Raw genomic sequence first — 26,016 nt, 5'->3', positions numbered from 1 at the left:
AGGAATTCTCAAAGATGACTGCCAGTGGTTCTGAAATCACATCTGCCAGTTCTTTTAATACTCTTGGATGCAGTTCATCTGGCCCTGGAGACTTGAATACATCTAGACTAGCCAAGTATTCTTGTACTATCTCCTTAGTTATTCTGGGCTGAGTTTCCTCTGCTGAATCATTTGCTCCAAATTCTTCAGGTCGGGCATTGTTTTCTTTATCGGAGAAGACTGAGGCAAAGAAGGCATTGAGGAGTTCAGCCCTTTCTGTGTCCCCTGTTTGCATTTCACCATCTTCTCCTCTGAGTGACCCCACTGTTTCTTTGTTCTTCCTTTTGCTACGAACATACCCATAAAAGCCTTTTTTGTTGCTTTTAACCTCTCTAGCAAGCCTGAGTTCATTCTGTGCTTTAGCTTTTCTGACTTTGTGTCTACACGTGCTGGCTATTTGTTTGAATTCCTCTTTGGTGGTTTCCCCCCTTTTCCATTTTTTGTACACATCCTTTTTTAATCTTAACTCAGTTAAAAGTTCTTTAGATAGCCACCCTGGCTTCTTTAGGCACCTTCCATGTTTCCGTCTCATTGGTATTGCCTGAAGTTGTGCTTTTACTATCTCCCTCTTAACAAACTCCCAGCCATCATGAACTCCCTTTCCTTTTAGTATTACTGTCCATGGGATCTCACCCAGCACTTCCCTAAGTTTTATGAAGTCGGCTTTCTTAAAGTCGAGAAATTGAGTCCTAGTATGCTTGGCTGCTCCTTTCCGCTGTATAGTAAACTTCAGAAGAGCATGATCACTCGCGCCTAATGATCCTTCCACTTCTACCCCACTAACCAGGTCATCAACATTGGTTAGGACCAGATCTAAAATGGCTGTTCCTCTTGTAGCTTCTCCCACTTTCTGGACAATGAAGTTGTCTGCAAGGCCAGTGAGGAATCTGTTTGACCTTATGCTCTTGGCTGAGTTTGACATCCAACAAATATCCGGGTAATTGAAGTCCCCCATTACTACTATCTCCCTTCCTTTTGCATGCTTGGCCATCTGTTCCAGGAAGGCATCATCTATGTCCTCCGTTTGGCTTGGGGATCTATAGTAAACTCCCACAATGAGGTCACTGTTATTCTTCTCTCCCTTAATTTTGACCCAAATGCTCTCACTTTGGCTTTGAGGTTCTAAATCTTGGATCTCTTCACAGGTATACACATCCCTGGTATACACATCCCTTCACAGGTATACACATCCCTGTGTATACAGGGGTTTATGGCCCTCTTTTCGGAGATGTGATGCCTCTATACTTCTAGAAATGGGTAGTGGTCCTCCCTCCCTCCTCTCACATTGGATTTGTTGTTGTTTAGTCGTTTAGTCATGTCCGCCTCTTCGTGACCCCCTGGTGTTGCTTGGCCACAGTAGTTCAGGGGTTGGTTAATTCAAGACTGCATAATTGCAACACACCCTGTGTGGGGTTTCCCTTGAGCTTGATCTGGAAGCTATGTTTAGTGCAGATTGCTGCCAGGAGCAAGAGTGCATCAGCTAATAACATCTGTGCTCAGAGATCTGCACTGGCCGCCAATTTGGTAGTTTGATGTGTTACTATTAGTATACAGAGCCCTGAGCAACTTGGGGCCAGTTTACCTACGAGATATTCTGACCCAATACATGCCCACTTGACCACTCCAATCTGTAGAACCAGCACTGCCACATAATACTCATTCCACATTTGCAAGAAAAGGGGTGATCTTTGGAACTCCCTGCCTATTGAGATCAGGAAGGCACTTTCCCTGCACTCTTTCCTGCATTTGTTGTTGTTGCTTAGTCGTTTAGTCATGTCCGCCTCTTCGTGACCCCCTGGACCAGAGCACGCCAGGCCCTCCTGTCTTCCACTGCCTCCCGCAGTTTGGTCAAACTCATGCTGGTAGCTTCGAGAACACTGTCCCACCATCTCGTCCTCTGTCGTCCCCTTCTCCTTGTGCCCTCCATCTTTCCAAACATCAGGGACTTTTCCAGGGAGTCTTCTCTTCTCATGAGGTGGCCAAAGTCTTGGAGCCTCAGCTTCAGAATCTGTCCTTCCAGTGAGCACTCAGGGCTGATTTCCTTCAGAATGGAGAGGTTGGATCTTCATGCAGTCCATGGGACTCTCAAGAGTCTCCTCTAGCAGCATAATTCAAAAGCATCCATTCTTCGGTGATCAACCTTCTTTATGGTCTAGCTCTCACATTGGATAGGATTTCAAAATACGGATGCCAGAAAACAGGGAATTATGTTCACATGTGGTGGAGGTGTCATTATGTACAATTTTTCTGGCAGAGGGTGTTTAAGGCAGCCCTGTTCAGGGAAGTTTTTAATGTGTGACATTTTAGTGTATTTTTGGTCTCTGTGGAAGCCGCCCAGAGTGGCTGGGGAAACCCAGCCAGATGGGCGGGGTACAAATAAATTATTATTATTATTATTATTATTATTATTATTATTATTATTATTAAGATAACAGAAATCACGGGTTAAAGCTGACTGAAAATCCAGAAGTTGCATTATTATCTATTTACGGTGGGGTAGAAGGTTCGCAGGCTGTGAAGGACTTGCTCACAAATTTATTTATTTATTTTAAAAAAAAATATTCATTTTTCTTTTTCATTCATTATATACATCTCAAATTCTTAACATTTACTATATATTCCTCCCTCCCTCCCCTCCAGGCTTTCCCCAACTTCCGCTTCTGGTTTGTCTCTCTTTTCACCCACTTTGCTATCTCCTAACAGAAAAAGTTATTAATAACATAACATCAAGCCTAAAAACATAAAAATAAAAGTAAATACAGCATAATATTTCACTATCTTCTAAACATTTTCTAGTACTAATAATGTGAATGTTTATTTAAATCCTGCCATCAAGTCTATTGACTTTGTTTCTGCTGGACTTGCTCACAAATTTATTGACAGCTGCACAAGTTATTATAGCTAGGAAGTAGAAGGGGCAAGGGGAATATAAAATGGAAGAATGGTATAAAGAGGTGTGTGATATAGCTACTAATGATAAATTAACATGTGCTGTTAAAGTAAGACGGGGAATATGCAGGAGAAATAATTTTGAGGAGATATGGAGGGTGTTTGTGGAATTTGCCCTGTTAAAACAGAAAGGGGTCAAACCATTTTAAGAGGTGATGAAATTTTGGGAGGTTGGATAGTTACAATGGAATGGTCTCAGTGGTGGGGTGGACATTTTTATTCTTATTCATTTATGATTATTACTTTGTCTGAATGAATGAATAAAAATACATAGAGCTATCTTAAACAAGCTGACAAACCTGGAAGAGTAGAAATTTCCAATTTTCTGATTTCAAACCTGCATTTTCCACATGGAGCTGGGGGTCTGTTATTCCTGGTGCCATTATTCTGGTGCACCAAAACACGAGAGGGAGAGGTTTTTGTTTTTTAAAGAGGCCACATGCCACAGGGATTCTTCAGCTGCAATTCCTGCACTGCAGAGGGGGTTGCACTAGATGACCCTTGCGAGTGCCTCGCAACTCTACAAATCTCTGAGTCTGTGATTCGGCTGTGCTCCCTTTTTGCTTTTGTTTTTAATGTTTGATGGTTTATTGTGCTTTTAATTCTGTTGGGAGCCGCCCAGAGTGGCTGGGGAAACCCAGCCAGATGGGTGGGGTATAACTAAAATATTATTATTATTATTATTATTATTATTATTATTATTATTATTATTATTGCTTTGCCCAGGCCTGCATTCCCTTTTAACCAGATTAAAACACCTCCTCATCCTCCCACTTTTTCTTGCAGGGCTCCATGTGCGTCTACAAAGTGCCACTCCCTGATGACATCACCAAAGAGGCGGGGTACGACCCAAATTTCGGCATGTTCCAGGGCATCCCAAGCAACGACCCCATCAACGTGTTGGTCCGGGTCTACGTGGTGAGGGTAAGCAAACAGACACACATGGTTTTCTCTTTCTTCTTACAGCCCTTCCAGCTCCAAGCATTTGATTCCATTGAGCTGCCCCCAGCCAGGTTCTGGTTGTCTTGCCTCAAAAAGGAGATTATAGGTCTGGGAAAAGTTCAGAAAAGAGCCGCCCAAATGATCAAGGGGATGGAGCGGCTCCTATATGAAGAAAGGTTGTGGTGTTTGGGACTTTTTAGTCTAGAGAAAAGGAGAAATTGAAATTGAAATACTTTACTGTCACTTGTACAACTTGTGTACAGTGAGATACATACAACAACAGTGTTTTGTGTTGTGTAGGCTCCTATAATGCAAGTCATGGACCCTGCCTGCTCCCTCAAATATCACTGGTTTGCTCATTTCTATATATAGGGTGTCTACATTCTGCATGGACTGGGTGCACGGCAACGTGTGCAAATGGCTTCAGATACCTATGAGGTCCATAAATGACCATAGAGCATTTATTCAACACAAAAAAATGACAATTTGTTGTTGACAAAGGACAGCTGGACATATAAAGGGCCCCATTATCTTCAGGAGCCGAGGGCCTCATCAAACCTCAATCTGGCCCTGTATGTACCTTAAGGTCAGCCTTGTGCTGGGCCCAGGGGTAACCCGTGAAACGCGGTCCAGGACCGGTCCAGAGTCCAAAGGTTCCACGAGAAGTTAGTCCGACAGGGCCAAGGCAGGAAACCAGGCAAGGTCAGGCACAGGGTCTCAGGCAGGTTCTAGTAATGTTGCTCCTGCAACCTGGGGCAGGGTCCGACAGCATTTTATCTCTGTCAGGATAACGGCCAGTCCTGATCCCCCAGCAACTCACCTCCCTGTCTCGCCCGAAGGCGAGCACTCCTCCTGCAAGTACTCAGGTCTCTCCTTTTCTCAGACCTTACTCTTTGCAGCTCTGGAGATGTTGGTGGGTTACTAGACCCAGAGGCCGCCTCAGCCTCCCTTGACCCAACCGGTAGTGGAGTAGCTGTAAGTGATGGCCCAGCTGCAGGCAACGAGGTCATCCCCGCATCTGGAGCCAGGGCAGGATCAGGCCCCTGACTCGGCCCAGCTGGTGCTTGTTGCAGGGGAACCTGTGCAGACTGGGACTCTTCAGGATCAGGCCCCAGACTAGGTTCAGATGCTGCCTGAGGCAAAGGATCCTGTGCGGACTGAGACTCCTCCGGTTCTGAGTCTGAGCCCGAGTCCCAGGCCATCACAAGCCTCTTCAAAGATAGATAGCAGGCGAGTTGGAGAGAAGGGACCCCTTTTTGTTAATATGGGACTTTAGGGTTGCATCCTGCAATGAGCCTTGGCTTCTCTTCCAGGCCACCGATCTGCATCCCGCCGACATCAACGGCAAAGCTGACCCGTACGTCGTCATCAAGTTGGGGAAGACGGACATCAAGGACAAGGAGAACTACATCTCCAAACAGCTGAACCCCATTTTTGGAAAGTAAGGGGTCCCTGCGCAGAACCAGGCTGCAGTTTTGCACAGCGCTGCCTTGGTTGGGTTTTCTTTTGCCTCCGGAGCAGCAGAAAACAAGCTTGTTCCATCTTCCACCTGGCAGCCCTTTCGCCCAGAAGGTGGAGCAAGATTGCTTTCTGCTGCTCTAGAGGCGAGGACCCCCCAAAATGTATTTCAATGACAAGGAAGGAGATCCTGACAAAATATCAGGAAGGACTTTCTGGGGGTAGGGATCCAGGCGGTTGGTGGATGGATGGCAGCTAATGGATTGAGGTTGTATCCTGACAAGACAGAAGTACTGTTTTGGGGGGACAGGAGGCGGGTGGGTGTGGAGGACTCCCTGGTCCTGAATGGGGTAACTGTGTCCCTGAAGGACCAGGTGCGCAGCCTGGGAGTCATTTTGGACTCACTGCTGTCCATGGAGGCACAGGTCAATTCTATGTCCAGGGCAGCTGTCTACCAGCTCCATCTGGTATGCAGGATGAGACCCTACCTGCCTGCAGACTGTCTCGCCAGAGTGGTGCATGCTCTGGTTATCTCCCGCTTGGACTACTGCAATGCGCTCTACGTGGGGCTACCTTTGAAGGTGATCCGGAAACTACAACTAATCCAGAATGCGGCAGCTAGACTGGTGACTGGGAGCGGCCGCCGAGACCATATAACACCAGTCTTGAAAGACCTACAATGGCTCCCAGTACGTTTCCAAGCACAATTCAAAGTGTTGGTGCTGAACTTTAAAGCCCTAAACGGCCTCGGCCCAGTATACCTGAAGGAGCGTCTCCACCCCCATTGCTCTGCCCGGACACTGAGGTCCAGCTCCGAGGGCCTTCTGGCGGTTCCCTCCCTGCGAGAAGCAAAGCTACAGGGAACCAGGCAGAGGGCCTTTTCGGTGGTGTCACCCACCCTGTGGAACACCTTCCCTTCAGATGTGAAGGAAATAAGCAGCTATCCTATCTTTAAAAGACATCTGAAGGCAGCCCTGTTTAGGGAAGTTTTTAATATTTAATGCTGTACTATTTTTAACATTTGATTGGGAGCCCCCCAGAGGGGCTGGGGAGGCTCAGCCAGATGGGAGGGGTATAAATAAATTATTATTATTATTATTATTATCCTGACAAAATATCAGGAAGGACTTTCTGGGGGTAGGATCCATTCAACAGTGGAACAGATTCTCTCTGATGGTGGTGGGCTTTCCTTCGTTGAAGGTTTTTAAAAAGAGTTTGGATGGCAGTCGGTCAGGGATTCTTGAGCTGAAACCCCTGCACTGCAGGGGGGTTAGGCTAGATGACCACTGAGGGCTCTTCCAGCTCTACAATTCTCTGACTATGCCTTGGTTCAGTAGACCTGAAGGAACGTCTCCACCCCCATCGTTCTGCCCGGACACTGAGGTCCAGCGCCAAGGGCCTTCTGGCGGTTCCCTCCCTGTGAGAAGCCAAGTTACAGGGGACCAGGCAGAGGGCCTTCTCGGTAGTGGCACCGCCCTGTGCATCGCCCTCCCAACAGATGTCAAGGAGACAAACAACTACCTGACTTTTAGAAGACATCTGAAGGCAGCCTTGTTTAAGGAAGCTTTTAATGTTTAATAGGTTTTGTATTTTAATATTCTGTTGGAAGCCGCCCAGAGTGGCTGGGGAAACCCAGCCAGATGGGCGGGGTATAAATAATAAATTATTATTATTATTATTATTATTATTATTATTAAAGCTCAGATGGACACCAAACCTGCCAGGAGGCAGCCTCAGAGAGGGGGACATTTGCAGGCACTTGTGAGGCAGCAAAATTCCATTAGTACTGGACTGCATTAATGGGGGTGGAGAACTGGGGTTTTCCAAACCAAGCATTGCACACCTTAGGTTAGCCTTCCTCAATCTCGGGTCCCCAGGCATTGTTGGACTACATCTCCCATCATCCCTAGCCAGCAGGATCTGTGGTCAGGGATGCTGGGAGTTGTCGTTAGCCTGCACACTGAGGTCCAGCACCGAGGGCCTTCCGGCGGTTCCCTCATTGTGAGAAGTGAGGTTACAGGAAACCAGGCAGAGGGCCTTCTTGGTGGTGGCACCTGTCCTGTGGAACGCCTTCCCAACAGATGTCAAGGAAATAAACAACTATCTGACTTTTAGAAGACATCAGAAGTCAGTCCCGTTTAGGGAAGTTTTTAATAATAATAATATAATAATAATAATTTATTATTTATACCCCGCCCATCTGGCTAAGTTTCCCCAGCCACTCTGGGCAGCTTCCAATCAAATGTTAAAAACAATACAGCATTAAATATTAAAAACTTCCCTAAACATGTTTGATGTTTATATAGTTTATAATGTTTGATGTTTTATAGTGTTTTTAATATTCTGTTGGGAGCTGCCCAGAGTGGCTAGGGAAATCCAAGCAGATGGGTGGGATATAAATAATAATAATAATAATAATAATAATAATAATAATAATAATAATTATTTCTGACATCTAGGGACCCAAGGCTAAGAAAAGCCTGTCTTAGGTTAATCCTGACCCAAACTGGGACCACCCAGATAGTTGGTTAGCTTATTTTTGCACAGATCTAATAATTCCATGTATCCCAGCAACGATTGCTTTGAAAAAGTTTCTCCATCCCTGAGAGCTGTCCTTCTCCTCGCTTGCCACTTTCCATTCCTTTCCAATTTCCCCCGCGATTCCAGATGGTTGTATCTTCACCTCCAGGTCGTTTGACATCGAGGCCACTTTTCCCATGGAGTCCATGTTGACAGTGGCCATTTACGACTGGGATCTGGTGGGATCCGATGATCTGATTGGCGAGACCAAGATCGACCTGGAGAACCGATACTACAGCAAGCACAGGGCGACCTGTGGGATCACACAGAACTACTCCATGTAAGCATCCCGGATCCCTGCAGCTGAATTTTGTAGCTCTGAGGGAGGCCCTGCAAGAAGCAGAGTTTGCCAGAGAAGTCAACTCTTCATTCAAAGAAACCGCATGCAAGTAGAGCATTGGACTCTTAATTCAGAATTTTATTATTATGGTCACAGACCAGTTCCGCCTCACTTACAATATCAGGAAAATCATAAAACACAACAGGGATACATTGAATTGCAATTGGGTATAACAGAGACAATTCAGATACAGCGGCATTTTTAAAAATACATTAAATCTTGATCACTAAAATATAACCTAAAATTATCATTTAAAACCCTAATCATTTTGGTAGTACAACTTGTTCCCTATGTTTTATGGCAGTCGCACAGAATTTGGCCACCCTGAGTGTGATCTCTAGATCCTTGTCCTCTACCAGGAGATTTAGACATTGGAGTTCGGACCCATTTGGAGATTTTTGTATAACAGGAGTGATAAATACCGAGTGTAGATCCCCGTAGAAATGGCAGCATAAGAAGACATGAGAGACAGTTTCTACCTCCATCAAGCCGCAGGGGCAGACTCATTCCACGTACGGTTTACCCTCGAATCTGCCCTGCAATAAGGCAGCACGTTGAATCTAGCGAGGGTAAATGTCCGTCTGTATTTGGGTATTCGTAATTTTGACAAATAATTTGCTGGGGTAAATCCTCTCCTGTTATCTTTTATTGCTGGGTGTTTATTCATCTCGCTCACATGGCATTGCAGTTCCACATCCCAAATTTCAAGGTTGTGGGTTCAAGCCCCATGTTGGGCAAAAGATTCTTGCATTGCAGGGACTAGAAGACTCTCGTGGTCCGTTCCACAACGCTTTGATTCTGTGAACTCAGCAACACTTCCTATTAAGTCTTACCCATATAGTGGTACCTCGGGTTACAGATGCTTCAGGTTACAGACTCTGCTAACTCAGAAATAGTACCTCGGGTTAAGAACTTTGCTTCAGGATGAGAACAGAAATCGCGTGGTGGCAGCAACAGGAGGCCCCATTAGCTAAAGTGGTGCTTCAGGTTAAGAACAGTTTCAGGTTAAGAACGACCTCCGGAACGAATTAAGTTCTTAACCTGAAGTACCACTGTATAGAGCAGGGAGGGTCCTTGAGGAGTGGACTGCAGGGACTGGGCTCCCCCAAGCCGTACCTTGAACCGATGAGAGTCTACATTTGTCCACAGCCATGGTTACAATATGTGGAGAGACCCTCAGAAGCCCACCCAGATCTTGTCCAAGTTATGCAAAGAGGGGAAGCTGGACGGCCCCCACTACGGCCCTGGCGGCAGAGTGAAGGTGACCAACCGGGTCTTCACGGGACCCACAGAAGTGGAGGACGAAAACGGTATGTTGGAAGCCAATCAGCCGCAGGCAGCTGCTTTAAAGTCAGAATATACAGAATGGTGAAAGATGGGGACAAGGAGAGGATTTCTATTTAGCTCACGACGAAAGGCGGACCTGCCTAATTTGCACAATACAAGACTGGAAACACAGCCGGCCTTCAAATTTTGCAGAATAATTATGTATGATTATTTATTAATTTAATAATAAAAAAGAGGGGGGGATCTCTTTTCTTGTGATTTGAATCCCTTGCTCAATGGATTACATAAAGGTAAAGGGACCACTGACCGTTAGGTCCAGTCGTGACCGACTCTGGGGTTGCGGCGCTCATCTCACTTTATTGGCCGAGGGAGCCGGCGTACAGCTTTTCCGGGTCATGTGGCCAGCAGGACGAAGCCGCTTCTGGCGAACCAGAGCAGTGCACGGAAATGCTGTTTACCTTCCCGCAGGAGCGGTACCTATTTATCTACTTGCACTTTAACGTCCTTTCGAACTGCTAGGTTGGCAGGAGCAGGGACCGAGCAACGGGAGCTCACCGCGTCACGGGGATTCGATCCGCCGACCTTCTGATCAGCAAGTCCTAGGCTCTGTGGTTTAGACCACAGCAAATCCAGGCTCATGCGGCGAGCCGTCTTGTTGGTCCCACAAGGGTGCCGTAAACATCAGCTAATATTTCTGCTCCTCTCTCTCTTTCTGCCTCATTGCCTCTGCGCTCTCTGCACCCGCAGGCCAGAAGAAGCAGACGGACGAGCATCTAGCGCTGACTGTCTTGCACCACTGGGAGGAGATCCCGCGTGTGGGCTGCAAACTGGTGCCTGAGCACGTGGAAACACGGCCCCTGCTGAACCCGGACAAGCCAGGCATTGAGCAGGTACATGGCGCCACTCTAGGCTGCGCACTTGCTGGTGTGGAGGACTCGTGCTCCAACCATGTACAGTGGTACCTCAGGTTACAGATGCTTCAGGTTACGGACTCCGCTAACCCAGAAATAGTACCTCGGGTTAAGAACTTTGCTTCAGGATGAGAACAGAAATCGTGCTCCGGCGGCGTGGCAGCAGCAGGAGGCCCCATTAGCTAAAGTGGTGCTTCAGGTTAAGAACAGTTTCAGGTTAAGAATGGACCTCTGGAATGAATTAAGTACTTAACCCGAGGTACCACTGTATTTGCATGTCTCTAAAGCCACCGACTCCAAGGGTGGCAGGCGTGTTATTGGGTTGGTGTTTTTATTTTGATTATATATATTGTGGTTTTTATGTTGATCATTTTTTAAAATTTATTTTTATTTCTTGTTGACATCCACATATTACACATATTACACATACAAGAGATAGTAAAAAGAAAGAAAAAGAAGAAATAGAAAAAGAACACATTTTTATAACTGTTAGCATAAACAACATTCTTTCTGTCTATACCTGAAGAAAATACATTAAAAAAGAAATAAAACCAGACAAACCTAAAGCAAACAAACAGAACCCTTCCATTTAAACCTCTTAGTAAGGAATACAAGCTGTCCTTATTCATATTTAGTAACCTCCTTCTCTTCTGTATTTATACTATCTCCTTTTTCGACTGGATTCCCTGATTTATATATATTATACATTGATCTTTTATATATATTATTTATATATATTATACATTGATCTTTTCTGTGAAGCGCCCTGAGATCTCCGGGTTTAGGGTGGTATATAAATTCTAATACAGTGGTACATCTGGTTGCAAATCGAGGAGTTTCAACGGCTCCAGCTAGGATGGCTCCACAGCTGGAAACCACAGGAGGGGAGAGTTGCTCTTGTGTTCGAATCCTGCTTGCTGGTTTCCCAGGGGGCACCTGGTTGGCCACTGTGAAAACAGGATGCTGGAGTAGATGGGCCATGGGCCTGATCCAGCAGCTTCTCCTTGTCTTCTTCTGCCAGTTAATAGGGCTGTTGCCCTGGGATCCTGCCCATGATCTTCTAGGAAGTATTTTGCTTCCCCTCTTCCTTTTTCCTTTCTCCTCCTGTGATGGAACTCCTACTTGGTGACTTCCCTGGCTTTTTTCTGGCCCACGTAGGACCAGTCTGGATAGTTGGCCTTGGTGAAGGCTTGACGTTTTCATCCCATAAAGTTTTTGATTTGAGTTTCTACTGAAATGAGGCTGCATTTTAATGTTGCATTTTAATCTTGTTTTTAAGTTGTATTTTAATCAACTGGGCTTTTTAAAATAATTTTTATTTATCAATGCAAAATTACAACAAAAATTACAAACATTGAATCCAAAATGAAACTATACAAACAAGAAAGAAAAACAGAACACAATAGAAAAAAGCAAAAAAGCAAAAAGCACACAGCTACAAATAAAACCATATCTTCATTCTAATCTAGTCATTACATACATATACACATATTGACTTCCTTCCTTTGTTCCAAAACCTCAGAAATTTTACTCTTTCTAAATTGTTGTGTCTAATGTAGATTACTTCTATCTTTATACTTTTTACACCATTTTTCTTTTTCTTTAACCCTGCAAAACACCATTCATTACATGCCGATATGTTTACTCCAGAACAATGTTTTTTCATATACTCTTTAGCACATTCCCATTCTTTTAATAATTTTGGGTCTGATTGTCCCCTTATGAATGCCGTGAGTCTTGCCAGATTTATATATTCACAAAATTTAATTTGCCATTCTTTCATTGATGGGATTTTTCTCCCTTTCCAATTTTTTGCTATAAGCATCCTGGCAGCTGTCGTTGCATAAAGGAATGCTTGCCTTTGATTGTCAGGAATAATCAATTGTTTTTATACCTGGTGTTAGCCGCCCTGAGCCCAGTCTTGGCTGCGGAGGGCGGGGTATAAATAAAACTACTTCTTCTTCTTCTTCTTCTTCTTCTTCTTCTTCTTCTTCTTCTTCTTCTTCTTCTTCACGTTTTGAAAGGAGACATCTGCACCTTGGGTCTGATCCAGCAGGAGAAAAGGTTGCATGAGATGCACCGGGGCTTCCCAAACAGATTGGATCTGAGCAGGGCCCAGCGATTTGGCACTTGGGGGGGATTTGTTGTTGTTGTTTAGTCGTTTAGTCGTGTCCGACTCTTCATGACCCCATGGACCAGAGCATGCCAGGCACTCCTGTCTTCCACTGCCTCCCGCAGTTTGGTCAAACTCATGCTGGTAGCTTCGAGAACACTGTCCCACCATCTCGTCCTCTGTCGTCCCCTTCTCCTTGTGCCCTCCATCTTTCCCAACATCAGGGTCTTTTCCAGGGAGTCTTCTCATCTCATGAGGTGGCCAAAGTCTTGGAGCCTCAGCTTCAGGATCTGTCCTTCCAGTGAGCACTCAGGGCTGATTTCCTTAAGAATGGAGAGGTTTGATCTTCTTGCAGTCCATGGGACTCTCAAGAGTCTCCTCCGGCACCATAATTCAAAAGCATCAATTCTTTGGCGATCAGCCTTCTTTATGGTCCAGCTCTCACTTCCATACATCACTACTGGGAAAACCGTAGCTTTAACCTTGTTGGCAAGGTGATGTCTCTGCTTTTTAAGATGCTGTCTATGTTTGTCATTGCTTTTCTCCCAAGAAGCAGGATTTAGGTGCCACTAACTGGCTCTCTCCACCATTGCAGGGACGGCTGGAGTTGTGGGTGGACATGTTCCCCATGGACATGCCGGCACCAGGACCCGCCATTGACATCTCGCCGAGGAAGCCAAAGAAGTAATGTTTTGCTCTGGGTCGGGGTTGGATCAGGGGCAGGGCTGGGCAAGATTGGGTTTTCAACATGGCGATACATCACCAGCTAAACATGACGATATACCAATAGATCACGATGTCTGGAATAAGGATGGAGTTGTGTGGGCTGGCTTCACGGATCATCGTGATTTTTGCATAGCACACTCAAGATCACGATTCCTGATATATCGCCAGGTCAAAAATGATGAAACCGGTATAATGGTCTTCAAACTGGTTTTGGACGAGATATCAATATATTGCCCAGCCCTAGTCAAGAGGGCCCAGAGAAGATCCCGGCATCCATGAAATCCTTTCAGGAGGAGGAAGGATGAGTGGGTGAATCAAGGGATGGAGGGAAGGATAGTTTAAGGGGGCAAGGAGACTGAGAGTAAGAGAACGAATGAGACAATAAAAGAAAGAAGAGGCAATATAAATTATCTTTCCATTGATATATAATTTTATGGTATTACTCCCCAAAAATGTGGTGTTATGAGCCATCATTGCCAAAACAAGATGACACCTGATTGGCTCTCTAAACACTCCTTTTTCTGGTTATTTGGCTATAACCTTTGATAGAATACAGATAACAGAACAAACTTTGTTGCAGTACATTCTTCATTAGATTATCTTCCCACTGATATATAATTTTATGGCGTTACGCCAAAAAGAAAGTGGTGTTATGAGCAATCAAACCTCAGAAATACACTTTCCCCAAAAGGTTTCCACAATTTTGGCCACTAGTGTGGGTCGTGTTTATATTTGGTTGTGTGGATGGTTAAAAGTCCGAAAAGTTAGATGGGACTTCATTTGAGCTTCTCCTGTGAGAGAAAGCAAAGGAGTTCAGCACTTTTGAGGGTTTGGGGTGGGAGAGAGGAATTCATTTTATTTGTGAAAGTACTTATATGCAGAAAACATCTAAGCGGTGTACAACAGACACAAAATCCAGTGGTCTGACTCCGTTTACGGCAGCTTCCTAATGGACTGGATTTGATTTATAGCTCGGGTGGATGTCACCATGCTATTTGACCATAAAAGTCCGTTGACCAAGTTGCTTTTTCTCCTGCCCCTGGTTGCCCAAAGCCGATTCAAATTCGAAGAGCATGCTCTCGTTTCTGTGGAGCTGAGTTTCAATGAGTCTCCAGGGGGAGAGAAATCACAGAACTGTAGAACTGGAAGGGACACTGAGGGTCATCCAGCCCAACCCCCTGCAATGCAGGGAATTTCCCCTCCCCTCCCAGCCAAAAGCGCCTGAAACAACCCAGTGGTGGACGAAGCCACTCAGGTGCCTGGGACAAGTTGCCCATAGGTGTGGGGCGCAACACGGGACCTCCAGAGTCTGCCTGCCTCCTCCCACTTAGCTGCCCTACAGCTGGAGGGGGGAAACCAATAGAAAAAAGACAGTCACGGAACGGAGAAATTGCACAAAACAAATGAAATACCGTGAAAATCCCTGAAACGAGAAGTAATTGACTAGAAATATTATCTTGTGGATATCACCTAAATAATAAAAATCAAAAAGCTAAAGGGGAAAAAAATTAGAAAAACCTAAAATAGATCAAAGCCTTAATGGGATGCACGCTACAAACCTCGTTTCACTGAACAATTCAGTTTCCTTGGAAGGAAATAGAAGAATAATAAACTTTAAATGACCAAAATTCAAAGAAGGGTAGAACCCAAAAAATTTTGGCGCATTATAATCCTAGCTCGACCTAGAGGAGCTTTGCTTTACCTAGGTTGAGGTAGGATTATATATTGGCAAGACCTATTGGTGTTTTGCAATTTCTGACTAGTTGCAGGACCTTAGCCAAACCTAGCAGAGTAAACAAAGAATTCACGAAAGCAATTGGCAACTTGGCTGCAGACAGGATGGACGAAGCAGGAACCAGGAACTTGTAGTTAGGTGTTTATTATATACAGTGGACTATTTACAGGAACAGAACACGGATCTTTGACTAGCTCTCTCATACACGACTCACAACTCCTACACTGACACACTGAACCACTGAACTAACAGTTAGGTAAAGGTAAAGGGACCCCTGACCATTAGGTCCAGTCGTGGATGACTCTGGGGTTGCGGTGCTCATCTCACTTTACTGGCCGAGGGAGCCGGCGTACAGCTTCCGGGTCATGAGGCCAGCAGGACTGAGCCACTTCTGGCGAACCAGAGCAGTGCATGGAAATGCCGTTTACCTTCCCGCTGGAGCGGTACCTATTTATCTACTTGCACTTTGACGTGCTTTTGAACTGCTAGGTTGGCAGGAGCAGGGACCGAGCAATGGGAGCTCACCCCGTCGTGGGGATTCGAACCAACGACCTTCTGATTGGCAAGTTCTAGGCTCTGTGGTTTAACCCACAGCGCCACCCGTGTCCCGAACTAACAGTTAGTAGGCCATTAATTATCACTCCCTTGAGAGAGCTTGACCAATCAGGGAGCTGTCTCCATGCCTCTGTATCACCAGGCAGACTTACTCCTTCACATGAGCTTTTGGCTGTCTGCCAAACCTTAATGGACTCTGTGTGTGTAGCTGCACGTATTCAGATTCCCAACATTATAATTCTTATAATACCTAGGATTATGGGTATTTCATTTGTTTTGTGCAATTTCTACAGCTGGGGGGAGGCAGCTGGCGGTCCATTTGGGCAGCGGGGAGCCTGCATGCACCCAAGCTCAGGAGAGACATGTGGCTCAGGTGCGCTGCAGTCCTCGCGGTGAGTGCCGCCCGGCATTTTGTCACCCCCCTCAGTGGTGATGCCCGGGGCGACCTGCACCCATTGCACCCCACTTCCTGCGCCCTTGAAAAACCATGCAGGAAAGTCAACATGAAGGACATGGTGGTCTCCTTTCCTCTGCTCAGACCTTCCTTGGGGAGCCTTAGGAGAGGAAGCGCAGTTCTTAGGGGGTGTCCGTGCCCACGTGATCCACCTCAACCCTCCTTCCCCACCGGCTCACCCCTTGTTCTCCCTTCCTCCCCGCCAGATACGAGCTTAGAGTGATAGTGTGGAACACAGATGAGGTAGTCCTGGAGGACGATGATTACTTCACTGGCGAGAAATCCAGTGACATTTTTGTCCGGGGGTACGTACGTGGGAAACCCGTAGCCGGCTACTCTCTCTGTGTGCGCGAGCTTCTCGTTTTGGTTTTGGTTCTACCCTGCTCTTTAGCGCTCCCCGCAGAGGACGGGCGACCCTTTCTCAGCCGGCGCGTCTCCTCCACGCGGCCATCAGCTAACCGACACTTTGCTTCTCCTGTTCTGCCTCTTTTCTCCCCATTTTCTGTCCTGTGTTGTTGTTGTTGTTCTTGTTGTGCCGCTGTCCGCTCTGCGCCATGGCTAGGTATGAGCTGCGGGTTATTATTTGGAACACCGATGAGGTGGTCCTGGAGGACGATGCTTTCATGACGGGAGAGAAGATGTCAGACATCTATGTCAGGGGGTAATTGACCGAGGCTCCGTGCACGACCCCTCCTGGGGGGCGCAGGGCTGCTCAGGGAGGGGGGAAACGCATGGGAGACTCCCCGCAAATCCTTTGCTCGCCCGCTGTCGGATGCGCTGCAGATCCATAGCTTATGGCAATCCATCGGCAGAGCCTAAGGGGAAACTGGTTCCAGGGGCTAATAATAATAATAATAATAATAATAATAATAATAATTTCTTACTTGTAACCTGCCCATCTGACTGGGATACCCCGGCCGTTCCGGGCAGCTTCCAACATAACAAAGCACAGCAAAACATCAGACATTAAAAACTTCCCAATACAGGGCTGCCTTCAGAAGGTGTGCATCTGTTTGACATCTGGTGGGAGGATGTTCCACAGGTCAGGTGCCACCACCGAGAAGGCCCTCTGCCTGGTTCCCTGTAACCTCATTTCTCACAGGGAGGGAACCACCAGAAAGCCCTCAGAGTGGACCTCAGTGTCCAGGCTGAAAGACTGGGATGGAGACGCTCCTTCAGGTATACTGGGCCGAGGCCGTTTAGGGCTTCAAAGATCAGCACCAACACTTTGAATTGTGCCCGGAAACATACTGGGAGCCCATGTAGATCTAAGAGACGGGTCACTTTGCAGAGACCTGACCACAGGAGGGCAGGTTGTTGAGCCAGCTTCACACCCCGAGAGCTAGCGCCCCAGAGGGGCTACCTTCACCCTGCCCCAGATCTGATGCGGCCCTGCCGATCCACCCAGCCTGAGCTACGCATTTGCCTGGGAGCAGGGCTGGGTGGTCACCCATAAGGGGCCTGAGAAAATACGAGCATCCGAGCAGGTAAGGGAATGAGGGTCAAGGGGTTTCCTTCTCCCTTCTCTGAATGAGGAATGCCGCTGTCCTTTTGCCTTCTTGCATGCTCTTGTTCCAGGCGTGCCAACGCCTTGTGTGTGTGTGTGCTTGGCTGTCTCCTTTTTGCAAGGGCGCAGCTGGGTATGTTGTTTTTTTTGCAGATATGGTGGTGTGTTTAGCTGTGGGGACAGCTTGCTTTGTTCCCTTTTGCATGTCTCAGAGGGGGGTACATTTTAGGCCAGTGGTTCCCAATCTTTTGGAGGGGCCCTCTCCCTTGGTTCCCTAAACTCATCCCCAGTGCCCTTCCCCTAAAGAAAGCATTATTCAGAATAGCAGTTTGCATGACCCACTAAGTCAGAGAATACAGAAATAAAAAATAAAAATAGGGACCATCAGTGGACCATTAATCCAAATTTAGATGGAAACCATTTAGTTTAATTAATTCAACAAAATGGATGAAGTTGAGACCAGCTTTTCATTAAAGTCTGATAGGCAGTTAGACCTCCACGCCCCACTGATGCCCCTTAGATAATTACACTGCTAATTAGTGACTGCCAATTTTGGGAACCTCTGGGTTAGGCAAACATTTGGGGACATTTGCCCTTCATGTGAGACACGTACAGAGGAGCGGTGTATATCCAGCTACACAAAATCAGAATTTGTGGGAAAGTCTGCTCCTCAGGTTACAGAATAATTTCTGGATTCTGGCCCAGGTTTTTTTATTTATGACCCAAAACGGTTCTATCATGCCCTTTTCCTTTAAAATGCTGAAGGTGGCAAACAGCAAGTTAGAATGAAACAAACCCCCAAAAAACTTTCACACATTTGGCGGTTGTGCAAAAGCCAACGCTTTGGAGCCAAAACTCAAAACATGCAGTTTTCAACTTCTGAGAATTGTTCTTTTTTCTTTTGTATTGGAGGAATGTCTCCAAACCGAATTCTGAATGTGGGCTTCAGAAATCACATCTGATCTTCAAATACCGCTGAACAGATACCGGTTTCAGACTCCAGGGAGCCGAGATAGGGGAAAAAAGAACTCACAGACTGTCCTGTGAGAGCACCCCAGAGCCTGATAAGCAAGGCAGAGAAATTAAAAGCCCTCTGCCATGCTCAGAAGATAGGATACTTGTACAGGGACAGACTCAAGGGGGTGACTTGGGTATATGCATTTTTGTGTATATGCGCCATCCCCAGAGCATACCCCCCCTGCACAAGGCGTGATCCTACTGTACTTAAAACAGCATCTCCTCCATGTAGGGGGTCCCAGGAAAGGATAATAATCTTATTATTTATATGCCACCCATCTGACCGGGTTTCCCCAGCCACTCTGGGCAGCCCCCAACAGAATATTAAAAGCCCAATAAATCACCAAACATTAAAAACTTCCCTAAACAGGGCTGCCTTCAGATGTCTTCTAAAAGTCAGAGAGTTGTTTATTTCCTTGACATCTGGTGGCAGGGCGTTCCACAGGGTGGATGCCACTGCCTGGTTCCCTGAAGCCCAGCAGTTCTCAACCTGTGGGTCCCCAGATGTTGTTGGACTACAGCTCCCATCATCCCTGACCACTGGTCATGCTGGATAGGAATGATGGGAGTTGTAGTCCAACAAGATGGAAGGCTAACCTAAGGTTTGCAATGCACCAGCCCCTCTGGGCAGCTCCCAACAGAATATCCAAAACACATGAAGGCATCAAACGGACCATGGCTGTACCGGCACAGTCTCTCCAATGTAGCAATACTCTGCACCCCCTTATGCCGCCCCTTTGCTAGCGAGCCCCCCTCCAGTCTGCCGCCTCCCCTCCAGCACCGATGTTTCTTGGCCCCGCATGAGCACAACCGTCCTTCGAAATCCCCGTCCTTCGAAATCCCCTCCCGGCTGACCGCCACCCGTCCCCTCTCTTTCCCCCGTGCAGGTGGCTGAAGGGTCAGCAAGAAGACAAGCAAGACACTGACGTCCACTACCACTCGCTGACCGGCGAGGGCAACTTCAACTGGCGCTACATCTTTCCTTTCGACTACCTTGCGGCTGAGGAGAAGATTGTTATCTCGAAGAAAGAGTCCATGTTCTCCTGGGACGAGACCGAGTACAAGATTCCGGCCCGACTCACGCTACAAGTGTGGGATGCCGACCACTTTTCCGCCGATGACTTCCTCGGTCAGTGACGGAGGCCGGGAGGGTATTTGCCCCAGGGTCAGCATGGGGGATAGGGATGTGGGTGGCGCTGTGGGTTAAACCACAGAGCCTAGGACTTGCTGATCAGAAGGTCGGCGGTTCGAATCCCCACGACAGGGTGAGCTCCCGTTGCTCGGTCCCTGCTCCTGCCCACCTAGCAGTTCAAAAGCACATCAAAGTACAAGTAGATAAATAGGTACCGCTCTGGCGGGAAGGTAAACGGCGTTTCCGTGTACTGCTCTGGTTCACCAGAAGCGGCTTAGTCATGCTGGCCGCATGACCCAGAAGCTGTACCAGGCCAGTAAAGCGAGATGAGCGCCGCAACCCCAGAGTCGGCCACGACTGGACCTAATGGTCAGGGGTCCCTTTACCTTTTACCTTTACAGCATGGGGGATAGGGAGCAATTTTCTTAAATTTTATCTGCATTGCTTTATTTATTTATTTTAATAGCTTTTTATTGGGTTTTATCAGACACGGATGGCGCTGTGGGTTAAAGCCTCAGCGCCTAGGACTTGCCGATCACATGGTCGGCGGTTGGAATCCCTGCGGCGGGGTGCGCTCCCGTCGTTCGGTCCCAGCGCCTGCCAACCTAGCAGTTCGAAAGCACCCCCGGGTGCACGTAGATAAATAGGGACCACTTACTAGCGGGAAGGTAAACGGCGTTCCGTGTGCTGCGCTGGTTCGCCAGATGCATCTTGTCACGCTGGCCACGTGACCCGGAAGTGTCTGCAGACAGCGCTGGCTCCCGGCCTCTTAAGTGAGATGGGCGCACAACCCTAGAGTCTGGCAAGACTGGCCCGAACGGGCAGGGGTACCTTTACCTTTTACCTATTGGGTTTTATCAACGCGGATCATGGGAAGAAGAAATGGTACACACACAAAATAGACCTTGTCTTTAATCATGCCATTTGTGCGTAAGGAAATAGCACAATGAGTATAATAGGTATAGAAATACCACAAGATAGGAAAATATTACTCTTATACGCGACAGTTGCAGTGAGACTACTCCTTGCACAAAACTGGAAAGGGAAATATATGCCCACAAAGGATGACCAGATCAATAAACTAATTTAGTTTATAGAATCAGCAAGATTAACTGCTGTAATAAGGTACCGATCAAACCAGAAAATAAAAATACAATGGAAATGGTTTGAAGATGTCCAAGTACTTGCTCAAAAACTAACATGTTGATATGTTTGGATTAATGTTTGTAAAGCTGGTTTAAAATAAAAAATAAAAATAAATAAATTAAAAGAGTTAAGAAATATAGATAAAAATTGCAATGTGAAATTTAATAATATATAGGAGGGTGAAGAATGGTGAAGGGAGGTCAGAAGGGTGTTTTAATTTAGTGTAGTAGGGTAATATGAATTTTGTTTTGTGTATATGTGTTTGTTTGCTTGTAAATAAAATTTTCTAATAAAAAGACAAAGAAAAGAAAATAGCATAATAAATTTGCGGTGATATCTGCAAAATATGGTTCATTATTAGTGGTCAATGTAAAAGTTCTTGGCTTGTGAACTGGTTTAAACCTAAACAAAAACAAAGGGTAAAGGGGATAGAATAATTAACCAGAAGCCCTTGTGTTTCTGCTTAGCCTGAGTATGAATTTCCCTCATATGTTACTGATGAACCAATATAAAGTGTTGATTTATAGATGAATGGGGAACGGGGTTCAAAGTGAAGATAACAGTTTATGTTTATATTTCAATTTAGATCAAATCCTGATGGTATAAAATAATAATAATAATAATAATAATAATAATAATAATAATAATAATTCTTCCTTTCCCAGGAGGCATTGAGCTTGACCTGAACCGCTTCCCACGTGGCGCTAAGACCGCCAAGCAGTGCAGCATGGAGCTTGGGACGGGGGAGATTGAGGTGCCCATGGTCTCTATCTTCAAACAGAAGAGGGTGAAGGGCTGGTGGCCCTTCTTGGCACGAGACGAGAACGACGAAATGGAGATGACGGTAATGGGGCTGCGGGGAGAGGGCTGCCATCTTGGCTTAGAGGGGAGGCCGGGTCGGGTCGGGTGGGAAAGGCACACCCCCCCAGACCTGAAGGAGCCCAAGAAAAGGGGGTGGAGCAGCAGGTCAAGAGTCAGCGAGAAACCTGGATATGGGGTGGACAGAGGAAATGGATGGCTTAGAATCATAGTATTGTAGAGTTTGAAGGGGGCCTCAAGGCTCCTTTCGTCCAACCCAACCCAACCCAACCAACGTTGCTAGGTTATCGCTAGCATGGCCATCCAACCACTGTTTTAAAATCTCCAGTGATGGAGAGGGCTTCATCAGATATGGGTTGGTGGTCTATGGTTCTGCATTGACCATTGGTTTCTTCTGACTCTGGGTGTGATGTGCAGAGGTGGAGCGAGGGCTGCCAGGACTTTCCCCAACATCATGCCATCCTCTTTGGTTCCTGTACATATAATACTAATACTAATAATAAAAATAATTTATACCCCGCCCGTCTGGCTGGGTTTCCCCAGCCACTCTGGGCGGCTTCCAACAAAGTATTAAAATACAGTAGTCTGTTAAACATTAAAAGCTTCACTAAAGAGGGCTGCCTTCAGATGTCTTCTAAAAGTCTGGTAGTTGTTGTTCTCTTTGACATCTGGTGGGAGGGCGTTCTACAGGGCGGGTGCCACTACCGAGAAGGCCCTCTGCCTGGTTCCCTGTAACTTGGCTTCTCACAGTGAGGGAACCACCAGAAGGCCCTCAGCACTGGACCTCAGTGTCCGGACGGAACAATAGGGGTGGAGACGCTCCTTCAGATATACTGGACCAAGGCCGTTTAGGGCTTTAAAGGTCAGCACCAACACTTTGAATTGTGCTCGGAAACATACTGGGAGCCAATGCAGATCTCTCAGTGTTATATGGTCTCAGCGGCCGCTCCCAGTCCCCAGTCTAGCTGCCACATTCTGGATTAGTTGTAGTTTCCGGGTCACCTTCAAAGGTAGCCCCCTGTAGAGCGCATGGCAGTTGTCTAAGAGGGAGATAACCAGAGCATGCACTACTCTGGTGAGACAGTCTGTGGGCAGGTAGGGTCTCAGCCTGCGTACCAGATGGAGCTGGCAGACAGCTGCCCTGAACACAGAATTGACCTCCATGGACAGCTGTGAGTCCAAAATGACTCCCAGGCTGCGCAGCTGGTCCTTCAGGGGCACAGTTACCCCATTCAGGATCAGGGAGTCCTCCATACCTGCCGACCTCCTGTGCCCCCAAAACAGTACTCCTGTCTTGTCAGGATTCAACCTCAATCTGTTAGCTACCATCCATCCTCCAACTGCCTCCAGGCACTCACACAGGACCTTCATGAGCTGAAGCACCTTGTTCACATCTGCCTGCCTGCCTTGATTGATGCCCATTGAAAGCACAGGCTTCCATGGCACCTTCTGCCTCTATGGCAAATCCTGCAGTGATCAAAATGTAAGAAGAGGCTATAAGATCAGGCCAATGGCTCACATAGTCTAGCTTCCTCTTCTCACAGTGGCCAACTAGACGCCCCCCCAAGGGAAATCCACAATGAGGACCCCTTTCACAAGAGCAACTCTCCCCTCCTGCAGTTTCCAGCAGCTGGGATTCAGAAGCACTGATACTTCCAACTGTGGAGGCAGATGATGATGATGATGGTGATAATAATAACTTATACCCCACCCATCTGGCTGAATTTCCCCAGCCACTCTGGGCGGCTCCCAATCAAGTGTTAAAAACAATACAGCATTAAATATTAAAAACTTCCCTAAACAGGGCTGCCTTCAGATGTCTTTTAAAAATAGGATAGCTGCTTATTTCCTTGACATCTGATGGGAGGGTGTTCCACAGGGCGGGTGCCACTACCGAGAAGGCCCTCTGCCTGGTTCCCTGTAACCTCACTTCTCGCAATGAGGGAACCGCCAGAAGGCCCACGGCGCTGGACCTCAGTGTCCGGGCAGAACGATGGGGGTGGAGACGCTCCTTCAGGTATACAGGACTGAGGCCGTTTTGGACTTTAATCATAGATCATAGTCATCCTGGCTAGTAGCCATTGATAGCCCTCTCCTCTATGAATCTGTCTAATCTTCTAAAGCCATCCAAGATGGTGGCCATCACTGCCTCCTGCAGGAAGGAGTTCGATGGTTCAGCTATTGTGTTATGTGATGAAGTCCTTTCTTTTATCCGTCCTGAGTCTTCCAGCATTCAGCTTCACTGGATGTCCGTGGGTTCGAAACTCACCTGTAACCTCCTTCCCCCCCAACAGGGAAAAGTGGAGGCCGAGCTTCACCTTCTGACGGCCGAGGAAGCCGAGAAAAGTCCGGCCGGGCTGGCTCGTAACGAGCCCGACCCATTGGAGAAACCCAAGTGAGTGGCGAGAGGGGAGGAAGAGGGGTGGTAGGAGCGGAGGTCCCCAAGCGGACACCCACATGGATGGAGGCATAACAGGGGAAGTCTGAGGGCTGCACAGCCGCCCAGGGAACAGCAGTGGCTGCCAGCCGTCTTGGGTGGGACACACTACCCCGTTGATGTGCCTTTCCTGTTCTTTCCCTCCTCCGTTGACTCCGTTCATCTCTCCCTGTCTCTCTCTCCTGTGTCCTCGGTCTCTCTCCTCCTCGCCCCACCTCGCCCTCCTGCCCCAGCCGCCCAGATACCAGCTTCATTTGGTTCCTGAACCCTCTCAAGTCCATCCGCTACTTTATCTGGCACACGTACCGCTGGCTTCTGCTGAAAATCCTCCTCCTCGTTCTCTTGCTTCTTATGGTCGGACTCTTCTTGTACTCCATGCCCGGCTACATGGTCAAGAAGCTGCTCGGGGCCTGAAAGGGTCTGCCCCTCTTTCCTCAGGGTACCTTCCTTTTTTCCACCCAACGCCCACCCCGGGGGCCGCTTCGGGAAACATGGGCAGGGTGGGGAGGGACGGATAAGAGACATAGGAGGTAAAGGTAAAGGGACCCCTGACAATTAGGTCCAGTCGTGGCCGACTCTGGGGTTGCGGCGCTCATCTCACTTTACTGGCCGAGGGAGCCGGCGTACAGCTTCTGGGTCATGCGGCCAGCATGACTAAGCCGCTTCTGGCGAACCAGAGCAGCGCACGGAAATGCCATTTACCTTCCCACCAGAGTGGTATCTATTTATCTACTTGCACTTCTGACGTGCTTTCAAACTGCTAGGTTGGCAGGAGCAGGGACCGAGCAACAGGAGCTCACCCCGTCGCGGGGATTCGAACCGCCGACCTTCTGATTGGCAAGTCCTAGGCTCTGTGGTTTAACCCACAGCCCCACCCGTGTCCCAGAAGTAGGAGAGTCCCCCTCAAAAAACCTTTAGAAGGTGGGAGAGGCGGAGGGACAGGTGAGAAGACACCTGGTTTCCCAGGTTAGACTCCTTGCTCCTTAACCCCAGGTGTGTGAGGGGCTGACGTACTCCGACACGCCCTACTCTGTCCAACATGACTGTGCTTGAACATTGGCCCTGTGGCTGAGCTGCGGTTTCAGCCAAGTATCCTAGGAAATAATGAGCAGAGATGATCAGCCAGAGAGCAGCTGGTGTGCCGGAGGGCAGCCATCTCTGCCCACCCAAACCACTTGACCCGCACGCTCCTTCCCAAGAGCTGCATCCCAGAATCCCTGACGACCTCGCCTGGGTTGCCAGGCCTTGCAAGGGAGGGAGGGTTTGCTGGTGTTCCCAAGCAGATGCAAACAGCTGGGGCCCCAATTGTTGGTGTATGGTGACCCACCAGTGAGAGGAGAGTTGTCAAGGGCCTGGCGGGTCCTTGCATTTGCTTCCTGAAACGTTGCTGCCGTCCAGCCCCTGCTTAAGTTGCTGGTGTCATTGGGCCAGCAATGCAAGTGGGAAGGTGGCCAAGTCTTGTGCGGTGGCAGGGTCTGAGGCGTGACCTGAGGAAGCCATCTCCCCACTGCCCCGAGGAAACTGTCGCCCTTGCTAAGCGTGTGTCAGGGACTGGCTGGGCAAAGAGGAGCGGTGGCAGGTGCCAGCTGGGAAATCCCCCAAGGGAATCCCCAGAGGAAGGCTCAGAGCCAGGGGGTTGGTGGTGGGACACCGAGAACACCTCAGAGGGGGGAGATTGGGAGGAGGGGCTGGATGCTGATGTGGCAACAGGGTTTAGTGAGCAGGGAGAGTCGGCGACAGGAGCAGTTCAGACTCTGAGGCTGAAGCAGAGGAGGGGGGTGGGGTCCAAGAGGCTGCTGGAGAATCTAGGGAGTCTCTCTCTCTCTGGCTGCGACAAACTCCCCTCCTCCCTGAATGAGCAGAATAACG

The 26,016-nt window shown here is 47.7% G+C and overlaps 1 protein-coding gene across 1 annotated transcript in view; it reads left to right on the top strand.

The window, feature by feature from the left end:
• The window catches only part of OTOF (otoferlin), a 199,326-nt gene that overhangs the window by 170,666 nt on the left and 2,644 nt on the right, over window positions 1–26,016 (top strand). The window contains exons 36-45 of the mRNA XM_053383844.1: window positions 3,775–3,912; window positions 5,244–5,371; window positions 8,078–8,248; window positions 9,458–9,618; window positions 10,343–10,485; window positions 13,215–13,303; window positions 16,296–16,394; window positions 19,501–19,742; window positions 21,557–21,735; window positions 24,005–24,105. Of these exons, the coding sequence (XP_053239819.1) occupies window positions 3,775–3,912; window positions 5,244–5,371; window positions 8,078–8,248; window positions 9,458–9,618; window positions 10,343–10,485; window positions 13,215–13,303; window positions 16,296–16,394; window positions 19,501–19,742; window positions 21,557–21,735; window positions 24,005–24,105 (1,451 nt within the window). The remainder of the gene's footprint in view (window positions 1–3,774; window positions 3,913–5,243; window positions 5,372–8,077; window positions 8,249–9,457; window positions 9,619–10,342; window positions 10,486–13,214; window positions 13,304–16,295; window positions 16,395–19,500; window positions 19,743–21,556; window positions 21,736–24,004; window positions 24,106–26,016) is intronic.

This window comes from Podarcis raffonei, chromosome 3, assembly GCF_027172205.1.
Source record: "Podarcis raffonei isolate rPodRaf1 chromosome 3, rPodRaf1.pri, whole genome shotgun sequence".
NCBI classification, from domain to species: domain Eukaryota; kingdom Metazoa; phylum Chordata; class Lepidosauria; order Squamata; family Lacertidae; genus Podarcis; species Podarcis raffonei.
The sequence above is the reverse complement of the archived record's forward strand: the minus strand, read 5'-3'. Positions and strand labels throughout refer to the sequence as shown.